The 14886-nt window shown below is 42.2% G+C and overlaps 1 protein-coding gene across 5 annotated transcripts in view; it reads right to left on the bottom strand.

Moving 5' to 3' along the window:
• Positions 1 to 7667: 7667 nt before the first annotated feature.
• Positions 7668 to 14886, bottom strand: part of LOC140724868 (potassium channel subfamily K member 10-like) — a 55100-nt gene continuing 47881 nt past the window's right edge. For all 5 annotated transcript variants that reach the window (XM_073039583.1, XM_073039582.1, XM_073039585.1 and 2 more), the window contains one exon: positions 7668 to 10251. In XM_073039583.1, the coding sequence (XP_072895684.1) occupies positions 9646 to 10251 (606 nt within the window). In that variant the 3' untranslated portion in view covers positions 7668 to 9645. The remainder of the gene's footprint in view (positions 10252 to 14886) is intronic.

Genomic DNA, 14886 nt, shown 5'->3' with positions numbered 1-14886 from the left:
TGATGCCTGTTTGACCTGAGAGTCAATAAACCTTAACCGCCCTGATATCTGCTGAATGGCGCGTGGCCAGGTAGTTAAGGCTTTGGGCTGGCAATCTGAAGGTCGTTAGTTCAAGCCTCAACTGAGGCAGTGTGTGTGTCCTTGAGCAAGGCACTTAATCACACACTGCTCCTGCACGTTTATAGCCCAGTAGCGGCAGTTGGTGCAGTATGGATAAGATAAGAATGATTTTGAGCACAGGCTTTATTCATTTCTATTCCCGGTGCCGGTCTTCAGCACATTCTCACGTCTAATTGCTCCACAGTGGCACCTTAGTGTTTACCACAGCACACCAGCACCAAAACGAACAGGTACCTCTGGGAAGATTCCTTATGAGTCAGAAGTTAATGGAAAATTATATGTAACAACAAAACATCATCGATGTCATCCTACCTAGGAGGCCACAAACTCCATGGGAATTGTCATGAAGACATGCTGTCATGGAGCCATATATTTTTCTCAAGTTCCCTCTGAGCTACCTTTGCTGCAGGGAAAATAAACACAACCTTTCCAATCCTCCCCATATGTTCCCCCAGTCCAATCCAGCAATATCCTGGTAATGAAATTGGAACTGGAGTCAGTTTATTACTGTCACATGTTCCAACAATGGCTGAAAAACCTTGTCTTTCATTCTGTTTGTACAGATCAAATGATTACACAGTGCATTGAGGTAGGACAAAGTAACAGAAAGTAGAATCAAGTGTGACAGGTACAGGTAAAGTGCAGCACAGGTAAACAACAAGGAGCAAGATTTTGTATTCACAACAATGCGATCACATGCTTCCAATGGAGTGGCAACCAGAACTGTACACAACACACCAGGTGTAGTGTAACCATGACTTTGTAAAGTTGCAACGTAACATCCCAACTTTCATTTTCCATGCCCTGAACTATAATGTTAAGCATGTGCTATTGATCTGTTTTGTCACCTCGTTGACCTCTGTTCATTTTCAGGGAATAATGAACTTGGAACCATAGATCTCTTTATTCATCAACATTCCTTGACATGCTACAGTTTTATGTCTCCCCATTTCAAAATTCATCACCTCACACTTGTTGGTATTAGTTTCCCACCTGCCAATGCACTGCCCTACTTCCTATCTGATCTGTACCCTGCAATAGCCTTAAACAACATTCCTCACCATCAACAGTACCACTAATCTTTGTGTTAAATAACTTAGAACATAGAACTGTACAGCACAATACAGGGCCTTGGGCCCATGATGTTATTCTGACCTTTTAACCTAGTCTGAGATCAATTTAACCCTTCCCTCCCACATAGCCGTCCATGTTTTTTCATCGATTTGCCTATCCAAGAGTCTCTTAAATTTCCCTAATGTATACTACCTCTACCACCAGCCCTGCCAGTGCATTCCATTCTCCCATCACTTACTGTGTCAAAAACACTTATTTCTGACTCCCCACCACATACTTTCCTTGAATCACCTTAAAATGATGACCCTCTTATAGATATTTCAGCCCTGGAAAAAGTCTCTGGCTATCCACTCAATCTATGCCTCTTATCATCTTTTACATGTCTATCAAGTCACATCTAATCACCCCAATCTGCAAGTTTACTTAACATGCCTCCAACATTCACATCTGAGTTGTCAATGCGTACCACAAACAACAAAGATCCCAGTTCTGATTCTTGCAGTACACCACAGATTTCCAATCAGAGAAACATGCCCTTCCATCACTGACCTCTGCCTGCTATCACTTCAGATCCACCTCACCTTGGTCCATGTGCTTCAACCTTCTGGGCCAGCTTACCCTGCTGGACTTTGTCAAATGCCTTAATAAAGTCCATACAGGCAAAATCTATTGCTCTGCCTTCAACAATTTCCTTTATTACCACCATAAAAATCCCAATCAAGTTAGTGGAACAGGATTTCACACTCCGACTAAACAATAACCTATCAACTGCAGACTTACATATGCCCAATGACCTGGCCTCCACAACCCACCTGTGGCAACAAATTCCACAGATTCAAAACCCTCTGGCTAAAGAAATTCCTCCTCATCTCCAGTCTAAATGGACATCCCTCTATTCTGAGGCTGTGACCTCTGATCCAAGACTCCCCCATTAAAGGAAACATCCTCTCCACAGCCACTCTATCCGGGCCTTTCAATACTTGATAGGTTTCAATGAGATCCCCCTTCATTCTTCGGAATTGTAGTATGTGCAGGGTCAGGGCCATCACATGTTCCTCATACGATAACCCTTTCATTCCCGGAATCATTCTCATGAACCTCCTTAGAACCTCTCCAATGTCAACACATCCTTTCTTAGATAAGGGGCCCAAAACTGCTCTAAATACTCCTTGTGGGATGTCACCAGTGCCTTATAAAGCCTTAGCATTACATCCTTGCTTTTATATTCTATTCATCTTGAAATGAATGCTAACATTGCATTTGCCTTCCTCACCACAGACTCAACTTGCAAGTCAACCTTTAGGGAATCCTGCACAAGGACTCCCAACTCCCTTTGCAACTCAACTTTTGTTCTTTCTACCAAAATGAATGACCATACACTTCCAGCCACCGTATTCCATCTGCCACTTCTTTGCCCACTTTCCTAAGTCCTTCTGCAGACTTCCGGCTTCCTCAACAAGACCTGTCCAACCACCTGCCTTTGTAATCTTTGCTAACTTGACAACAAAGCCATCAATTCTGATATCCAAACCATTTATTTATAACATAAAAAGAATCAGTCCCAACACAGACCCCTATGGAACACCACTAGTCACCATCAGCCAACAAGAAAAGGCTCCCTTTACAGTATTCCCACTCTTTGCCTCCTGCTAGTCATCCAATCCTCTACTCATGCTAATATCCTTCTGTATTATCAAGGGCTCTTACCTTGCTAAGCAGCCTCATATGTGACATCTTGTCAAAGGTCTTCTGAAAATCCATGCGCACAATATCTATTGTTTCTCTTTTGTCTGTCCTGCTTGATATTTCCATAATGAACTCCAACAGATTTATCAGGCAAGATTTCCCTTAAGAAAATCATGCAGACATTGGCCTATTTATGAAGTGCCTCCAGGTACCCTGAGATCTCATCCTTAATGATTGACTCCAACATCTTCCCAACCATGGAAAGCAGGCCAACTGGCCTATAATTTCCTTTCTTCTGTTTCTCTCCCTTCTTGAAGAGTGGAGTGACATTTGCAATTTTCCAGTTTGAACCATGCCACAATCTACTGATTCTTGAAAGATCATTACAAATCTCTCCACAGTCTCCCTAGCTACCTCTACCTCTACAACCCTGGGTTGTAGTCCATCTAGTCCAGGTGACTTGCTGCCTTCAGATTTTTCAGCTTCACAAGCACCTTCTCCCTAGAAACAGCAATTACACTCACTTCTGCCCCGACACACTCGAATCTGCAGCATACTGCTACTGTTCTCCACAGCGAATAAGGATACAGAATATTTATTCAGTTCATCAGCCATTTCCTTGTCCCCATTACTACTTCTCCAGCATCATTTTCCAGTGGTCTGATCTACTCTTGACTCGGTTTTACTCTTTATATATCGGAAAAAAAACCTTTGGTGTCCTATTTGATATAGTTGGTCAGCTTACATACATGTCATCTTTTCCATCCTTATGGTTTCTTTAGTTGCCTTCTGTTGGTTTTTAAAAGCTTCCCAATTCTCTAACTTCCCACTAATTTTTGCTCTATTATATGCCCTCTCTTTGCTTTTATGTTGTCTTTGACTTTTCTTGTCACACATGGTTGTGTCTTCCTGCCTTTAGAATACTTTTTCACCTTTGGGATGTATATGTCCTAGACCTTCTGAGTTGCTCCCAGAAACTCCAGCCATTGCTATCCTAGGGTCATCCTGATAGTGTCTCCTTCCAATCAACTTTGGCCAGCTCCTCTTTCATACCTCTATAATTTCCTTTACTCCACTCTAATACTGCTACTTCTGACTTCAGCTTCTCCCTCTTTAATTGCAGGGTGAAATCTATCATATTATGATCACTGCCTCCCAAAGGTTACTTTACCATAAGTTCCCTAATCAAATCCGGCTCATTACACAACACCCAAGAGTTGATCCCCAAATGGACCCAACCACAAACTGCTCAAAAAAGCCACTTCATAGGCATTCTATAAATTCTCTGATTCCCCAACTAGATTTTTCCAATCTGCCTGCATTTGAAACCCCCATTGCCCTTTTAACATGAGTTTTCTATCTCTGGTTGTAAATTGTAGACGACATCCTGGCTACTGTTTGGAGACCTTTATATAACTCTCATCAGGGTCTTTTTACTCTTACAGTTTCTTAACTCTACGCACAAGGATTCTATATGTTCCAATCATATGTCACTTCTTTCCTAAGATTTGGTTTCATTTTCTACCAATAGAACCATCCCACCCTCTCTGCCTACTTTCCTGTCCTTTCGATACAATTCTTGGATGTTAAGCTGCCAATTATGATGATCTCTCAGCCGTGACTCAGTGATAGCCAAAACATCATACCTGCTAATCCCCAACTACACTACAAGATCATCTACCTTATTCTGTATACTGTGTGCATTCAAATATAACACCTTCAGTCCTGTGTTCGTCACCCTTTTTGATTTTGTCCCCATGTTACACTGCAACTCATCCCACTGACTGAAATTTTGTCCTATCATCTGCCTGTCTTTCCTGACAGTCTCACTCCACACTGCATCTGGTTGCATACAGCCTCATCCTCAGCCCTATCACTCTGGTTCTGATTCCCCTGCCAATTTAGTTTAAAACCTTTCCCAACAGAACAGCAAACCTGCCTGCAAGGATAATTGTACCCCTTGGTTCAGATATACTCATCCCTTCTGTACAGGTCATGGCTTCCCCAGAAGAAATCCCAGTGATATGAAATGTTTGCGAAGAAAAAGAATTTCAGCATGTATTTTGTATTCATTTCTCTGACATTAAGTTGAACCTATTGAAATCTGGAACCCTGTCCCCTGCACCAGTTCCTCAGCCAGGCAGTCATCTGCCAAATCATCCTATTCTTACCCTCACTGGTGAGTGATACGGGCAGCAATCCGGTGATTACTACCCTGGATGTACTGCTTTTCAGCTTTCTGCCTAACTCCCTAAATTCTGTCTTCAGAGCCTTCTCCCATTTCGTACCAACGTCATCGGCGCCAATATGTACCAAGACACTGGCTGCTCACACTCACTGGTGCAGAGCCAACAACCTGTCTCTGAATGTGAACAAAAGAGATGGGTGTTGACCTCAGGAGGGCATGGAGTGACCACTCCCCGCTGAATATCGATGGATCCTTGGTAGAGATAGTTAAGAGCACCAAATTTCTTGGTGTTCACCTGGCAGAGAATCTCACCTGGTCCCTCAACACCAGCTCCATAGCAAAGAAAGCCCAGCAGCGTCTCTACTTTCTGTGAACGCTGAGGAAAGTCCATCTCCCGCCCCCCATCCTCATCACATTCTACAGAGGTTGTATTGAGAGCATCCTGAGCAGCTGCATCACTGCCTGGTTCGGAAATTGCACCATCTCAGATCGCAAGAACCTGCAGCGGATAGTGAGGTCAGCTGAGAAGATCATCGAGGTCTCTCTTCCCGCCATTACGGACATTTACACTACACGCTGCATCTGCAAAACAAACAGTATTATGAAGGACCCCACGCACCTCTCATACAAACTCTTCTCCCTCCTGCCGTCTGGGAAAAGGCACCAAAGTGTTCCGGCTCTCACGACCAGACTATGTAACAGTTTCTTCCCCCAAGCTATCAGACTCCTCAATACCCAGAGCCTGGACTGAATGGACTGACACCTTACTGCCCTATTGTCCTGTTTATTATTTATTGTAATGCCTGCACTGTTTTGTGCACTTTATGCAGTCTTGAGTAGATCTGTAGTGTAGTTTTTTTTCTGTGTTGTTTTTTACGTAGTTCAGTCTAGTTTTTGTACTGTGTCATGTAACATCATGGTCCTGAGAAAACATTGTCTCATTTTTACTATGCACTGTACCAGCAGTTATGGTCGAAATGACAATAAAAAGTGACTTGACTTGACTTGACTCTTTAGAGTGCTGTGGACCCAATCCAAGATGCCCCTGACCCTGGCACCTGGGAGGCAACTTACCATCATGACATCTTTTTCACATACACAGAATTTCTTGTCTACTCCTTTAACTATGGAATCACCTACCATTACTGCAATCCTGTTCTACCCCTCCCCTTCTGAGTCACAGTGCCAGAGACCTGGTCACCACAGCTACCACCTGGTAGGTCATCTCCATCAACAGTATCCAAAGCAGTATTCTTATTATTGAGGGAAACAGCCACAGGGGTGCTCTGCACTGGTTGGCCATTCCCTTTTACTCTCCTGACAGTCACCCGGCTATCTGCCTCCAGCAAGTTAGGGGTGACTAACTCCCTGGAGCTCCTATTTATCACCTCCTCAGTTTCCTTTAGTTCTGTAACATAAGGCTCACTAGATTCAACCTTCCTGAAAAATCTTCCTAGCCATTCTTAATTACAGCTGGCCAGTGGTGTGGTGACATCAGCACCGGACTTCGATGCAAATGGTGCCCAGTTCCAACCCGGCTGGTTCTTTGCACACTTTCCATCCATGCTGGGTTAAGCATCAAGCAAGTAGCTGGACCTCGTTTAAAAAAAACAGTCAAATGCTACGGAAACAGCAAAAATGCTGCCCAATGCACCACAAGGCATGAAATGGAAGAACAATTCCCAGATATAGTTATTCAGGATGTAGAATTAACCCAATGTCTAATGGGCATTGAGCTTTAAACACAGAGAGTGGTAAGTACATGAAAGCAGAGGCGGAGAAGAAAGAAGCACATTAGGGACATTTAAGAGACACTTAAATAGGCAAATAGATGGAAGAATATTGGAGGGCAATGTGAGAGGTTAGGGTTAGAGTTGGTCAAAAGGTCAGCACCATGTAGTGACTAGAAGGGCCTGTACGATATGGTACTGTTCATGTGTTGTGTGGCAATATTAAACAAATTTATCAAGGTACCGTATCTCAGAGAGTCATGCTGTTGGACGAGATTGTGCAGTGAGTGAGCAGAGAACCGTAGGCGTAAGATTAGCTTGAAGTGTACATGAGGGAGGATCGAGGAATAATCAGAGAAAGATAAATATTTGATCATCTACATGTGCACAAAACTTGCAAATCAGCTGTCAGCTTCATGGCCAGCAAAGACTGATGATCTGTCATCAATAATACTTTCATACTTAATCACATAGATCAAAGTAGCTTTATTTTCTTTGAGTGATCAATCACCTACACCTTGCCAGAAACATACTGTATATCTACTGTACCAAACTCCTATTTTGGTAAAGAATTTAAAACATCAGATGTAATTGGACAAATTGCACTTGGAAATTCCTGTTCTGAGGGGTTATTTCCCTGGTGTTTATTTTTAGCTTAGCAGAATCGCATTGCACTCCATAGTTGAAATGTTGTCATGTAATGGCACAACATTAACAAATGTTACTCTCCTGAAGAGCTCATGTTGTGAGTTATATGAAAATTCAAACTCAATGGGTTCCATAGAACATTACTTATCTTTAACTTTGAGATGGAATCTGATGGAACACAGTCATTGATGTTGACAAACAATAATCACAGAAAGAAAACATTTGAAAATTATTCATTCTTTAGTTCAAAAACTTTACAACTTTACAGAAAGAAATAAATATGAAAAATATGAAAATTGGATTTTCAATTAACCAGTTGGAAATAATTTTACATTAACCTAATATGGTCTTCACTCTGAAACAATAACTCTATTTCTCTTTCCTCAGGTGCTGCCTGACCCCCGAGTATTTCCAGAATATTCTGGTTTTATTTCAGATTTTCAGTATCTGCCCTTTAATTGATTTTTATTTGCATAATTCCACTGCTGTTTCAAAATATGCTGGGCATAGATTGTTCTATGCTTAAAAACATGGTCACAATTTAGGATCCAAATTTTCACAGAGACCTCATGTAGCTTTATCTGTGAGCCTGATGGGACTGTCACGAAATCAGCCAGGATTTCTTTCTGAGGCTCAGCTCCTGGTGAGGATCTATGATGAGTCAGCACAGAATCTCAAATACATTTGCAACAACAGATATGAAACACCACTGATGCAGGCTAGAAATGCCTTAACAGATTGTACATGGTTTCTGGCAGCTAGGGGCATGGTTAGAGGGAAAAAAAGATCGGAGGTAGTGGCCCAGTTTGGAAAGTTCCCAGATTCTACTGCCAGAGCCTTAACTAATGCACAGCTAAGTCACTGAAGGCCTAATTACAAAGGCCTTATTACTAAGTCCCTTTCTCCAAGTCTGTGAAAATTGGTGTGATTAGGAGTCTAAAGTGTATAAAGTGTTTAAGTTAGAATAGTCCTCAGAGCATGCATTTCCAAGCTCTTTGTCTTTTGTGTCTTAAAACCACTTGGTAAATACCCAAGATTGACAGTTTCAGTCTGAGTAATTTCTGACATAAATATATCAGGTATCCTGTGAATTTTGCCTGTCTGTTCCCAATTAGGCCTATAAATTAAGAATTCTGCAGAGGAGAAATGTTTGACGCTGGAAAAATATCCTTTTGATCTTTTTGAACTGCAACATCTGCACTTTAGGCAACTTCAGGATGTCTAACCTGTTTTACCAGCCTCTTCAACAGGAAGACTGAATCAAGGGTGTAGCCTTAATAACAAGGGGAAAAAAAAGTGGTGAAACATCGATTAAAAATACCTGCTTACCTTTGACAGGCTCTGTCTTCATTTTATTGATATTAATTTTCAAGAACCAATACTAATTATTTGTAGTAATTGCAGAAGAATCACAGACAACAAAGAGAATGATCATAGACCAGTATAACCAACATGCTTTCTTTGAATCATTACTTGTGTGTAATATTATTCCCAACACCCTATAATGTGTAAAACCTAATATAGGAAACTTTGTAATAGCAGGACAAAAAAGCCCTGAGAAATCAACATTTATCAAGATTAGTCTTAGAAGTTGCATATTAAATTACAAAGAGGTGAACATGCAGACTTTCGTTGAGTGCTTATGTTACTCTTTAGCAATCACACAAGGACATTGTTAACAATGTAACTTCGCCACATTGTTCTGCGAACAGAAGTCTTATCGTTATCACAAATGTAACATCTTGAAAGGGTCATACAGCACACGCCAAGCAGATGCACAAGGTGTTCGCACAAATTGATGTTTAAAAATTGTATAACAGTTATAATAAATTAGAGGAAATAAATATTCCAAAGGTGAATCCTCTCAGTAGTAAACATATACAGAGATTAAGTGGGACATCTGATAACAATGTATCAAGCCATCCACTTCCTTCCTAAAATATACTGCATTGGTAATGAGCAATAGGTCCTCTTAACATTTTCCCCATGTTCGTATGGTCCTTCTCAAAGCACACGGTCATAGCTCAAACAGCTGAAGTTTGATATTTGGTAGTGAAACCCTTGTATCACAGTGGCACAATAAAGGTTCCATGGACCATGCATGTGTTTAAAATAACTTTCTCACATTTTGAAAATGATAAGGCACATGTCAAGAATTTTTAAAATCCTCAAAGTTGTTACATTGTTCGCTGTGTAACTTTATATCTTCTTTTCAAGTAAGTTCCTGTTCTCTGGATTTTTGGTTTCATTAGTTACCCCATCATCCTCTGCCTCTGGGTGCTGAACGTAACTTGTTATAGCTGGAACATCGGGGTTGCCTTCTTTCGCTTCTTCATGATCCTTTTTCTCTTGATCCACTGCACAATTCCCAAACGTTTCATATATTTTTCTAACATCCTCTGCTATTTCTCTTCTAAGTTCTTTATTTTTGTATCTCTTGACTCCTCTCGAAGAAGATCCACATTTATTGATTATATTGTCTTCTGACGCTCCTTGCATGTGCTTGTCGTATTGCCTTGTCTCCTTCTGCTGCAGATTGTTAGCATTGCCATTTATACTTTCCTGAGATGATGCTTTGAACTGGCCTGTCTCCAGACCTGCAAATGCCAACCGTTTCTCAGGGGAGAGCATGTCCAGGGAATGAGCTCGCTGGTCCAAGCCAAGCCGCCTTCGCTCCATGTTCCGGATCGTTGCTGCCCTCTGAAGTTTGTCGTGAATCTCCACACTTAATCGCCTCCGAGTTTCCCTGAATTCTGCTGTCACATTAGCTTTCCATTCAGCAGCATGGGCTTTAATCTCGCCAACCTGCAGCCACATATGAATCATTATTTATTCTCACGCAGCATGAATTAATAGAACACAAAACAGTACAGCACAGGAACAGGCCCTTTGGCCTGCAATATCTGCACCAAACATCATAACAAATTAAACAAAACCTGTTTTCCATATCCCTCCTTTCCTTGCACTTCCATGTGCCTGTCCTAAAGCCTCTCAAAAGCCACTGTCATATCAGTTTCCCTCACCCCTCATAGCGTGTTCCTGCATGTACAGCTCTCTGTGTAAAAAAACCTGTCCCACACATCTCCTTTCAACTTTCCTCCTCTCACCTTAAACTAATGTCCTCTGGCTTTTGGCCTTTCTACCCTGGGACAAAGATTCTGACTATCCTACTTATGTCTCACATAATTTAATAACCTTCTATCAGTCTCCAGAGCAAACAACTTAATAATCAAAGTAACATACACAAGCTTAAATTTGGTGGCAAACAGAGGAATCTTTGCATCTTTCCAAATTTCCAAATTCAGAAGTCTATGGCTGTTTCAATGGTCCCCTCCTTGCCAGAATTTTAATTCCCCCAGTTCTTTAATTTAGAAAGGGCAGCAGACAGAAGCTGGATAACCATGGGCTGGTGAGCATAATGTCAGTGGTAGTAACATTCTAAGAGTAGGAGTTATGTACATTTGGAAAGGGAGGAACTGAATGGGAATAAATAACTTGGTTTTATCTGGTTATCTTCTCTCACTAATCTGACTGGATGGTAGATAATATCTACATGGACTTTTAGAAAGTATTGACAAGGTTTTGCTCAATGGGTTGATCCAGAAGGTTAGAGCAGTTGGGATTCAAGTCAAATTGGCAATCTAGATCTAAAATTGGCTTGGTGATAGTAGGCAGTGGATAATGGATTAGGGATAGTTTTCTAACTATCCTGTGTGACTAGTCATGTGCTGTAGTAATTAGGACCTTTATTGTTTGTAGTATATATTGCTGGCATGGATGCAAATGATGGAGAGATGATTAGTAAGTTTGTAAATTGCATAGAAATTTAAAGTATCATGAATAGCAAGGAAGGTTGTCTAAGGGTACAGCAGGATATGTTGTAACTCTAGGTGGATCATTGACAGATGAAATTCCATCTCGGACAGATGTCAGGATGGCACACAAGGAGCTGAGCACTGTAATGAACGGTCATGAGACATTGCGCACTGATGCCTTCCAGATCATCACAGGGACTTCGTCCAGGCTAGGTTGAAGAAGTCTCTGACCATCTGCCACCAATGTGTCACCTGCAAAACCAGGGGAGCCAACCCACTCCATCACTCTTAATCCACAATCATGAGCTTGTAATCTCACACTTGCACTTCAGCAAGTCCATTCACCTGGCTGTACTTCTACTCCCGGCGTACGAGCAGAAGCTGAGGAGCACAGCACCAGTGGTGAAGACCATGGAGGTGTATGCTCAAGGGAGGCAGAGGACAACTTACAGTCTGCTTTGAATTGGTGCACCAGACCATATTTGGGGATTCATCTTCAGATCTGATTAATATGCCACAGCTGTCTCCCCTTTCATCAAGAACTGCATGGGTGAATGTGCGCCTTCAAGAGCATATTGAGTCTTCCCAAACCAGAAGGTCTGAATAAACCAGGAGAATCGCAGTCTGCTGCGGGATAGATCTGTGGCATTCAAGACCGGTGATCCAGAATCCTACAAGAAGTCCAGGTACAACCCACAGAAGGCTGTTGTGAGAGAGAGAAGGTAATTCCAAAGGAAGTTAGTGACACAGTTGATGCACAACTGCAATGGCAGGGTCTGCCTATGAAGCAAAAGCTAACAGCATAGATGTTTAAGGTGCTTCACTCCCAGATGAGCAGAATGCCTTTTATGCATGTTTTTATTGAGGGAGGGTAACCTGTGTGAATCCTCAGAGCATCCAGCGATCCTGTGATCTCTGCCTTAGAAGTCAACGTCAGAAAGTACTTCAAGAGGGTGCACCCTCACAAGGCGTCAGGTCCCAACAGTGTCCCTGGCAGGGAACTGAAAACCTGCACTCACTAACAGGCTGGAGTGTTCAAGGATACCCTCAAGCTCTGACTGCTGCAGTCTGAGGTTCCTACCTGCTTCAAAAGGGCATCAATCATACCGGTGTCCAAGGAGAGCAGCCTCAACACCTGTTGCTTGGTAGCACGCACATCTATTGTGATGAAATGCATTTAGAAGTTGGTCGTAGCTGGAACAATTCTTGCCTCAGCAGGGATGTGGAGCTACTGCAATTCGCCAATCACACCAACAAGTCTATAGCAGAAGCAGTCTCACTGGTTCTCCACTCTGCTTTGGACCACAGTAAAATATACGTCGGACTGCTGTTACTCAATTACAACTCGGCATTCAACACCATCATCCCTTCAGTACTAATTGATAAGTTTCGAAACTTAGGCCTCTGTACCTCCCTCTGCAATTGGATCCTTGATTTGCACAGTCAGTGGGAGCTGGTAATAACATCACCTTCTCACAGGTAATCAACACAGGCACACTTCCACACTCATGACTGCGTGTCTAGGCACAGCTCAACTGCCATCTATAAATTTGCCAATTCCACCACTGTTGTTGGCAGAATCTCAGTAGACAATGAAGAGGCATACAGGAGAGAGATAGATCAGCTGGTTGAATGGTGCCTCAACACTATCCTTGCACTCCATTTCAACAAGACCAAGAAATAGTTTGTGGAATTCAGGAAGGGGAAACCAAGAGAACAAACATCGGTCTTCATCAAGGGGTCAGCAGTGGAAAAGGTAAGCAGTTACAAGATCTCGGGGTCATTATCTCAAATGATCGATCCTGCATCCAACATATTGATGCAATCATGAGGACAGCACCCCAAAGGTTCTATTTTATCAGGAATTTGAAGAAATTTAGCTGTCACCAAAGACTCTTGCAAATTTCTCCAGATGCACGTCGGAGAGCATTGTGACTGGTTGCATCACAGCCTGGTATGGAGGCTCCAATGTACAGGATGGCAAGAGGCTACAGAGAGTTGTAGACTCAACCGGCTCCATCACTGATACAATCCTCCCCTCCATCGAGGATATCTTCAAGGGGCAGTACTTCAAGAAGGCAGCATCCATCATTAAGGACCCTCACCATCCATGACATGCCCTCTTTTCATTACTACCATCAGGGAGGAGAAGTAAGAGCCTGAAGACCCTCACCCAATATTTTAGTAGCAGCTTTTACCCATCCACCATCAGATTTCTGAGCAGTCCCTGAACCAAAAACACTTCCTCATTTTGCACCTTTTGCACTATTTGTTCATTTGTTTGTTTATTTTTGTGACTCAAAGTGATTTTTGTGTCTTGCATTGTACTGTTGTCACAGAACAACAAAATTCGACATTTATAAGAGATAATAAATCTGATTCTGATTCTCAACAAGTGCAAGGTGATGCAGTTTGGGAAGTGAAATGTTGGTGGGACAAATACAGTAAATAGTCGTGTGCTGAGGAATGATGGTGAACAGAGACTCTGTAGGGTTCAGATCTACTGCTCCCATAAACTGGCAATGCAGGCAGACACTCTGGCAAAGAAAGCACAAGGCATGCTTACTTTCATCGGTCATAAGTGTTGGCAAACTGCATCTGGTTAGACTACACTTGGAGTAGTGTGTGCAGTTCTGTTACCACACTACACAAAGGATTTGATTGCAGGGAGATTCACTAGAGTGTTGACTGGATCTTTAGTTATGGGGAGAGGTGAAAAAGGCTGGGCTTGTCTTCCCTGAAGTGTAGGTGTGTGAGGGGTATTCTGATGGAGATTATATAAGATTATGACAGACAAGGGTAGGTAGATAATCGGAACCTTCTTTCCCTACAGTAAAGGTTTCAAACACAAGAGAGCACCGGCTTAAGGTGAGACAGAGGATTTTAAAGGGGATTCCATTTTTTTTACACAGAAGGAGGTGGATATTTAGAACCCACTGCCAGAGGAGGTGTTGGAATCAAACACGATCACTTTGTTTAGGTGCCACAGAAGGACAGGGACCTAATGTGGGCAAATTTGATTAGTGCAGGTGGGCAGAATGGTGGATGGGGCCAGCTGAAGGGCAGTTCTGTGCTGTATGATTCCATAACTCAATGAAAACTAACAAAACCTGAACAGAGAATACCAGAGCAAAGCTTTGTAAAGTTCTATGATTTCAGAAGGAAGGACAGGCAGAAGATTGACAGTTTAAGCCACCACAACTATAGATGCTAACATGGAATATTAACTATTAATGTGCATGTCACCAAATCAGAATGAGTTCTAGAAGTAGGAAATATTACCAATGATGAATAAAAAGATAAAAATAAAGATCTCCAGAATTCTTAAGCCACAATCCTTACAATAACACAGAGTTCAGGCATAAAGCCAGCCTTGGTTAAGATTAGCATGCTGCCTTAGAGGCTGTCAATTGAAGTCCAGTGTGAAAGGTCTGAGTGTTAATCTACTTTGATGCTCCAAATTCTTTCCACCATCTACAAGGAAAAACTCTGGAGCATGATGGAATACTTTCCACTTGCCTGGATGAGTGCAGCGCCAACAGCACTCAAGAAGTTCGACACCATCCAGGGCAAAGCAGCCTGCTTGATTGGCACCCTAAGCATTCATATCCTCCATCACCGGTGC

The sequence above is a fragment of the Hemitrygon akajei genome, chromosome 3, assembly GCF_048418815.1.
Source record: "Hemitrygon akajei chromosome 3, sHemAka1.3, whole genome shotgun sequence".
Taxonomy (NCBI): Eukaryota; Metazoa; Chordata; class Chondrichthyes; order Myliobatiformes; family Dasyatidae; genus Hemitrygon; species Hemitrygon akajei.
Note: the sequence above shows the minus strand (reverse complement) of the source record. Positions and strands in the feature narration are given on the sequence as shown.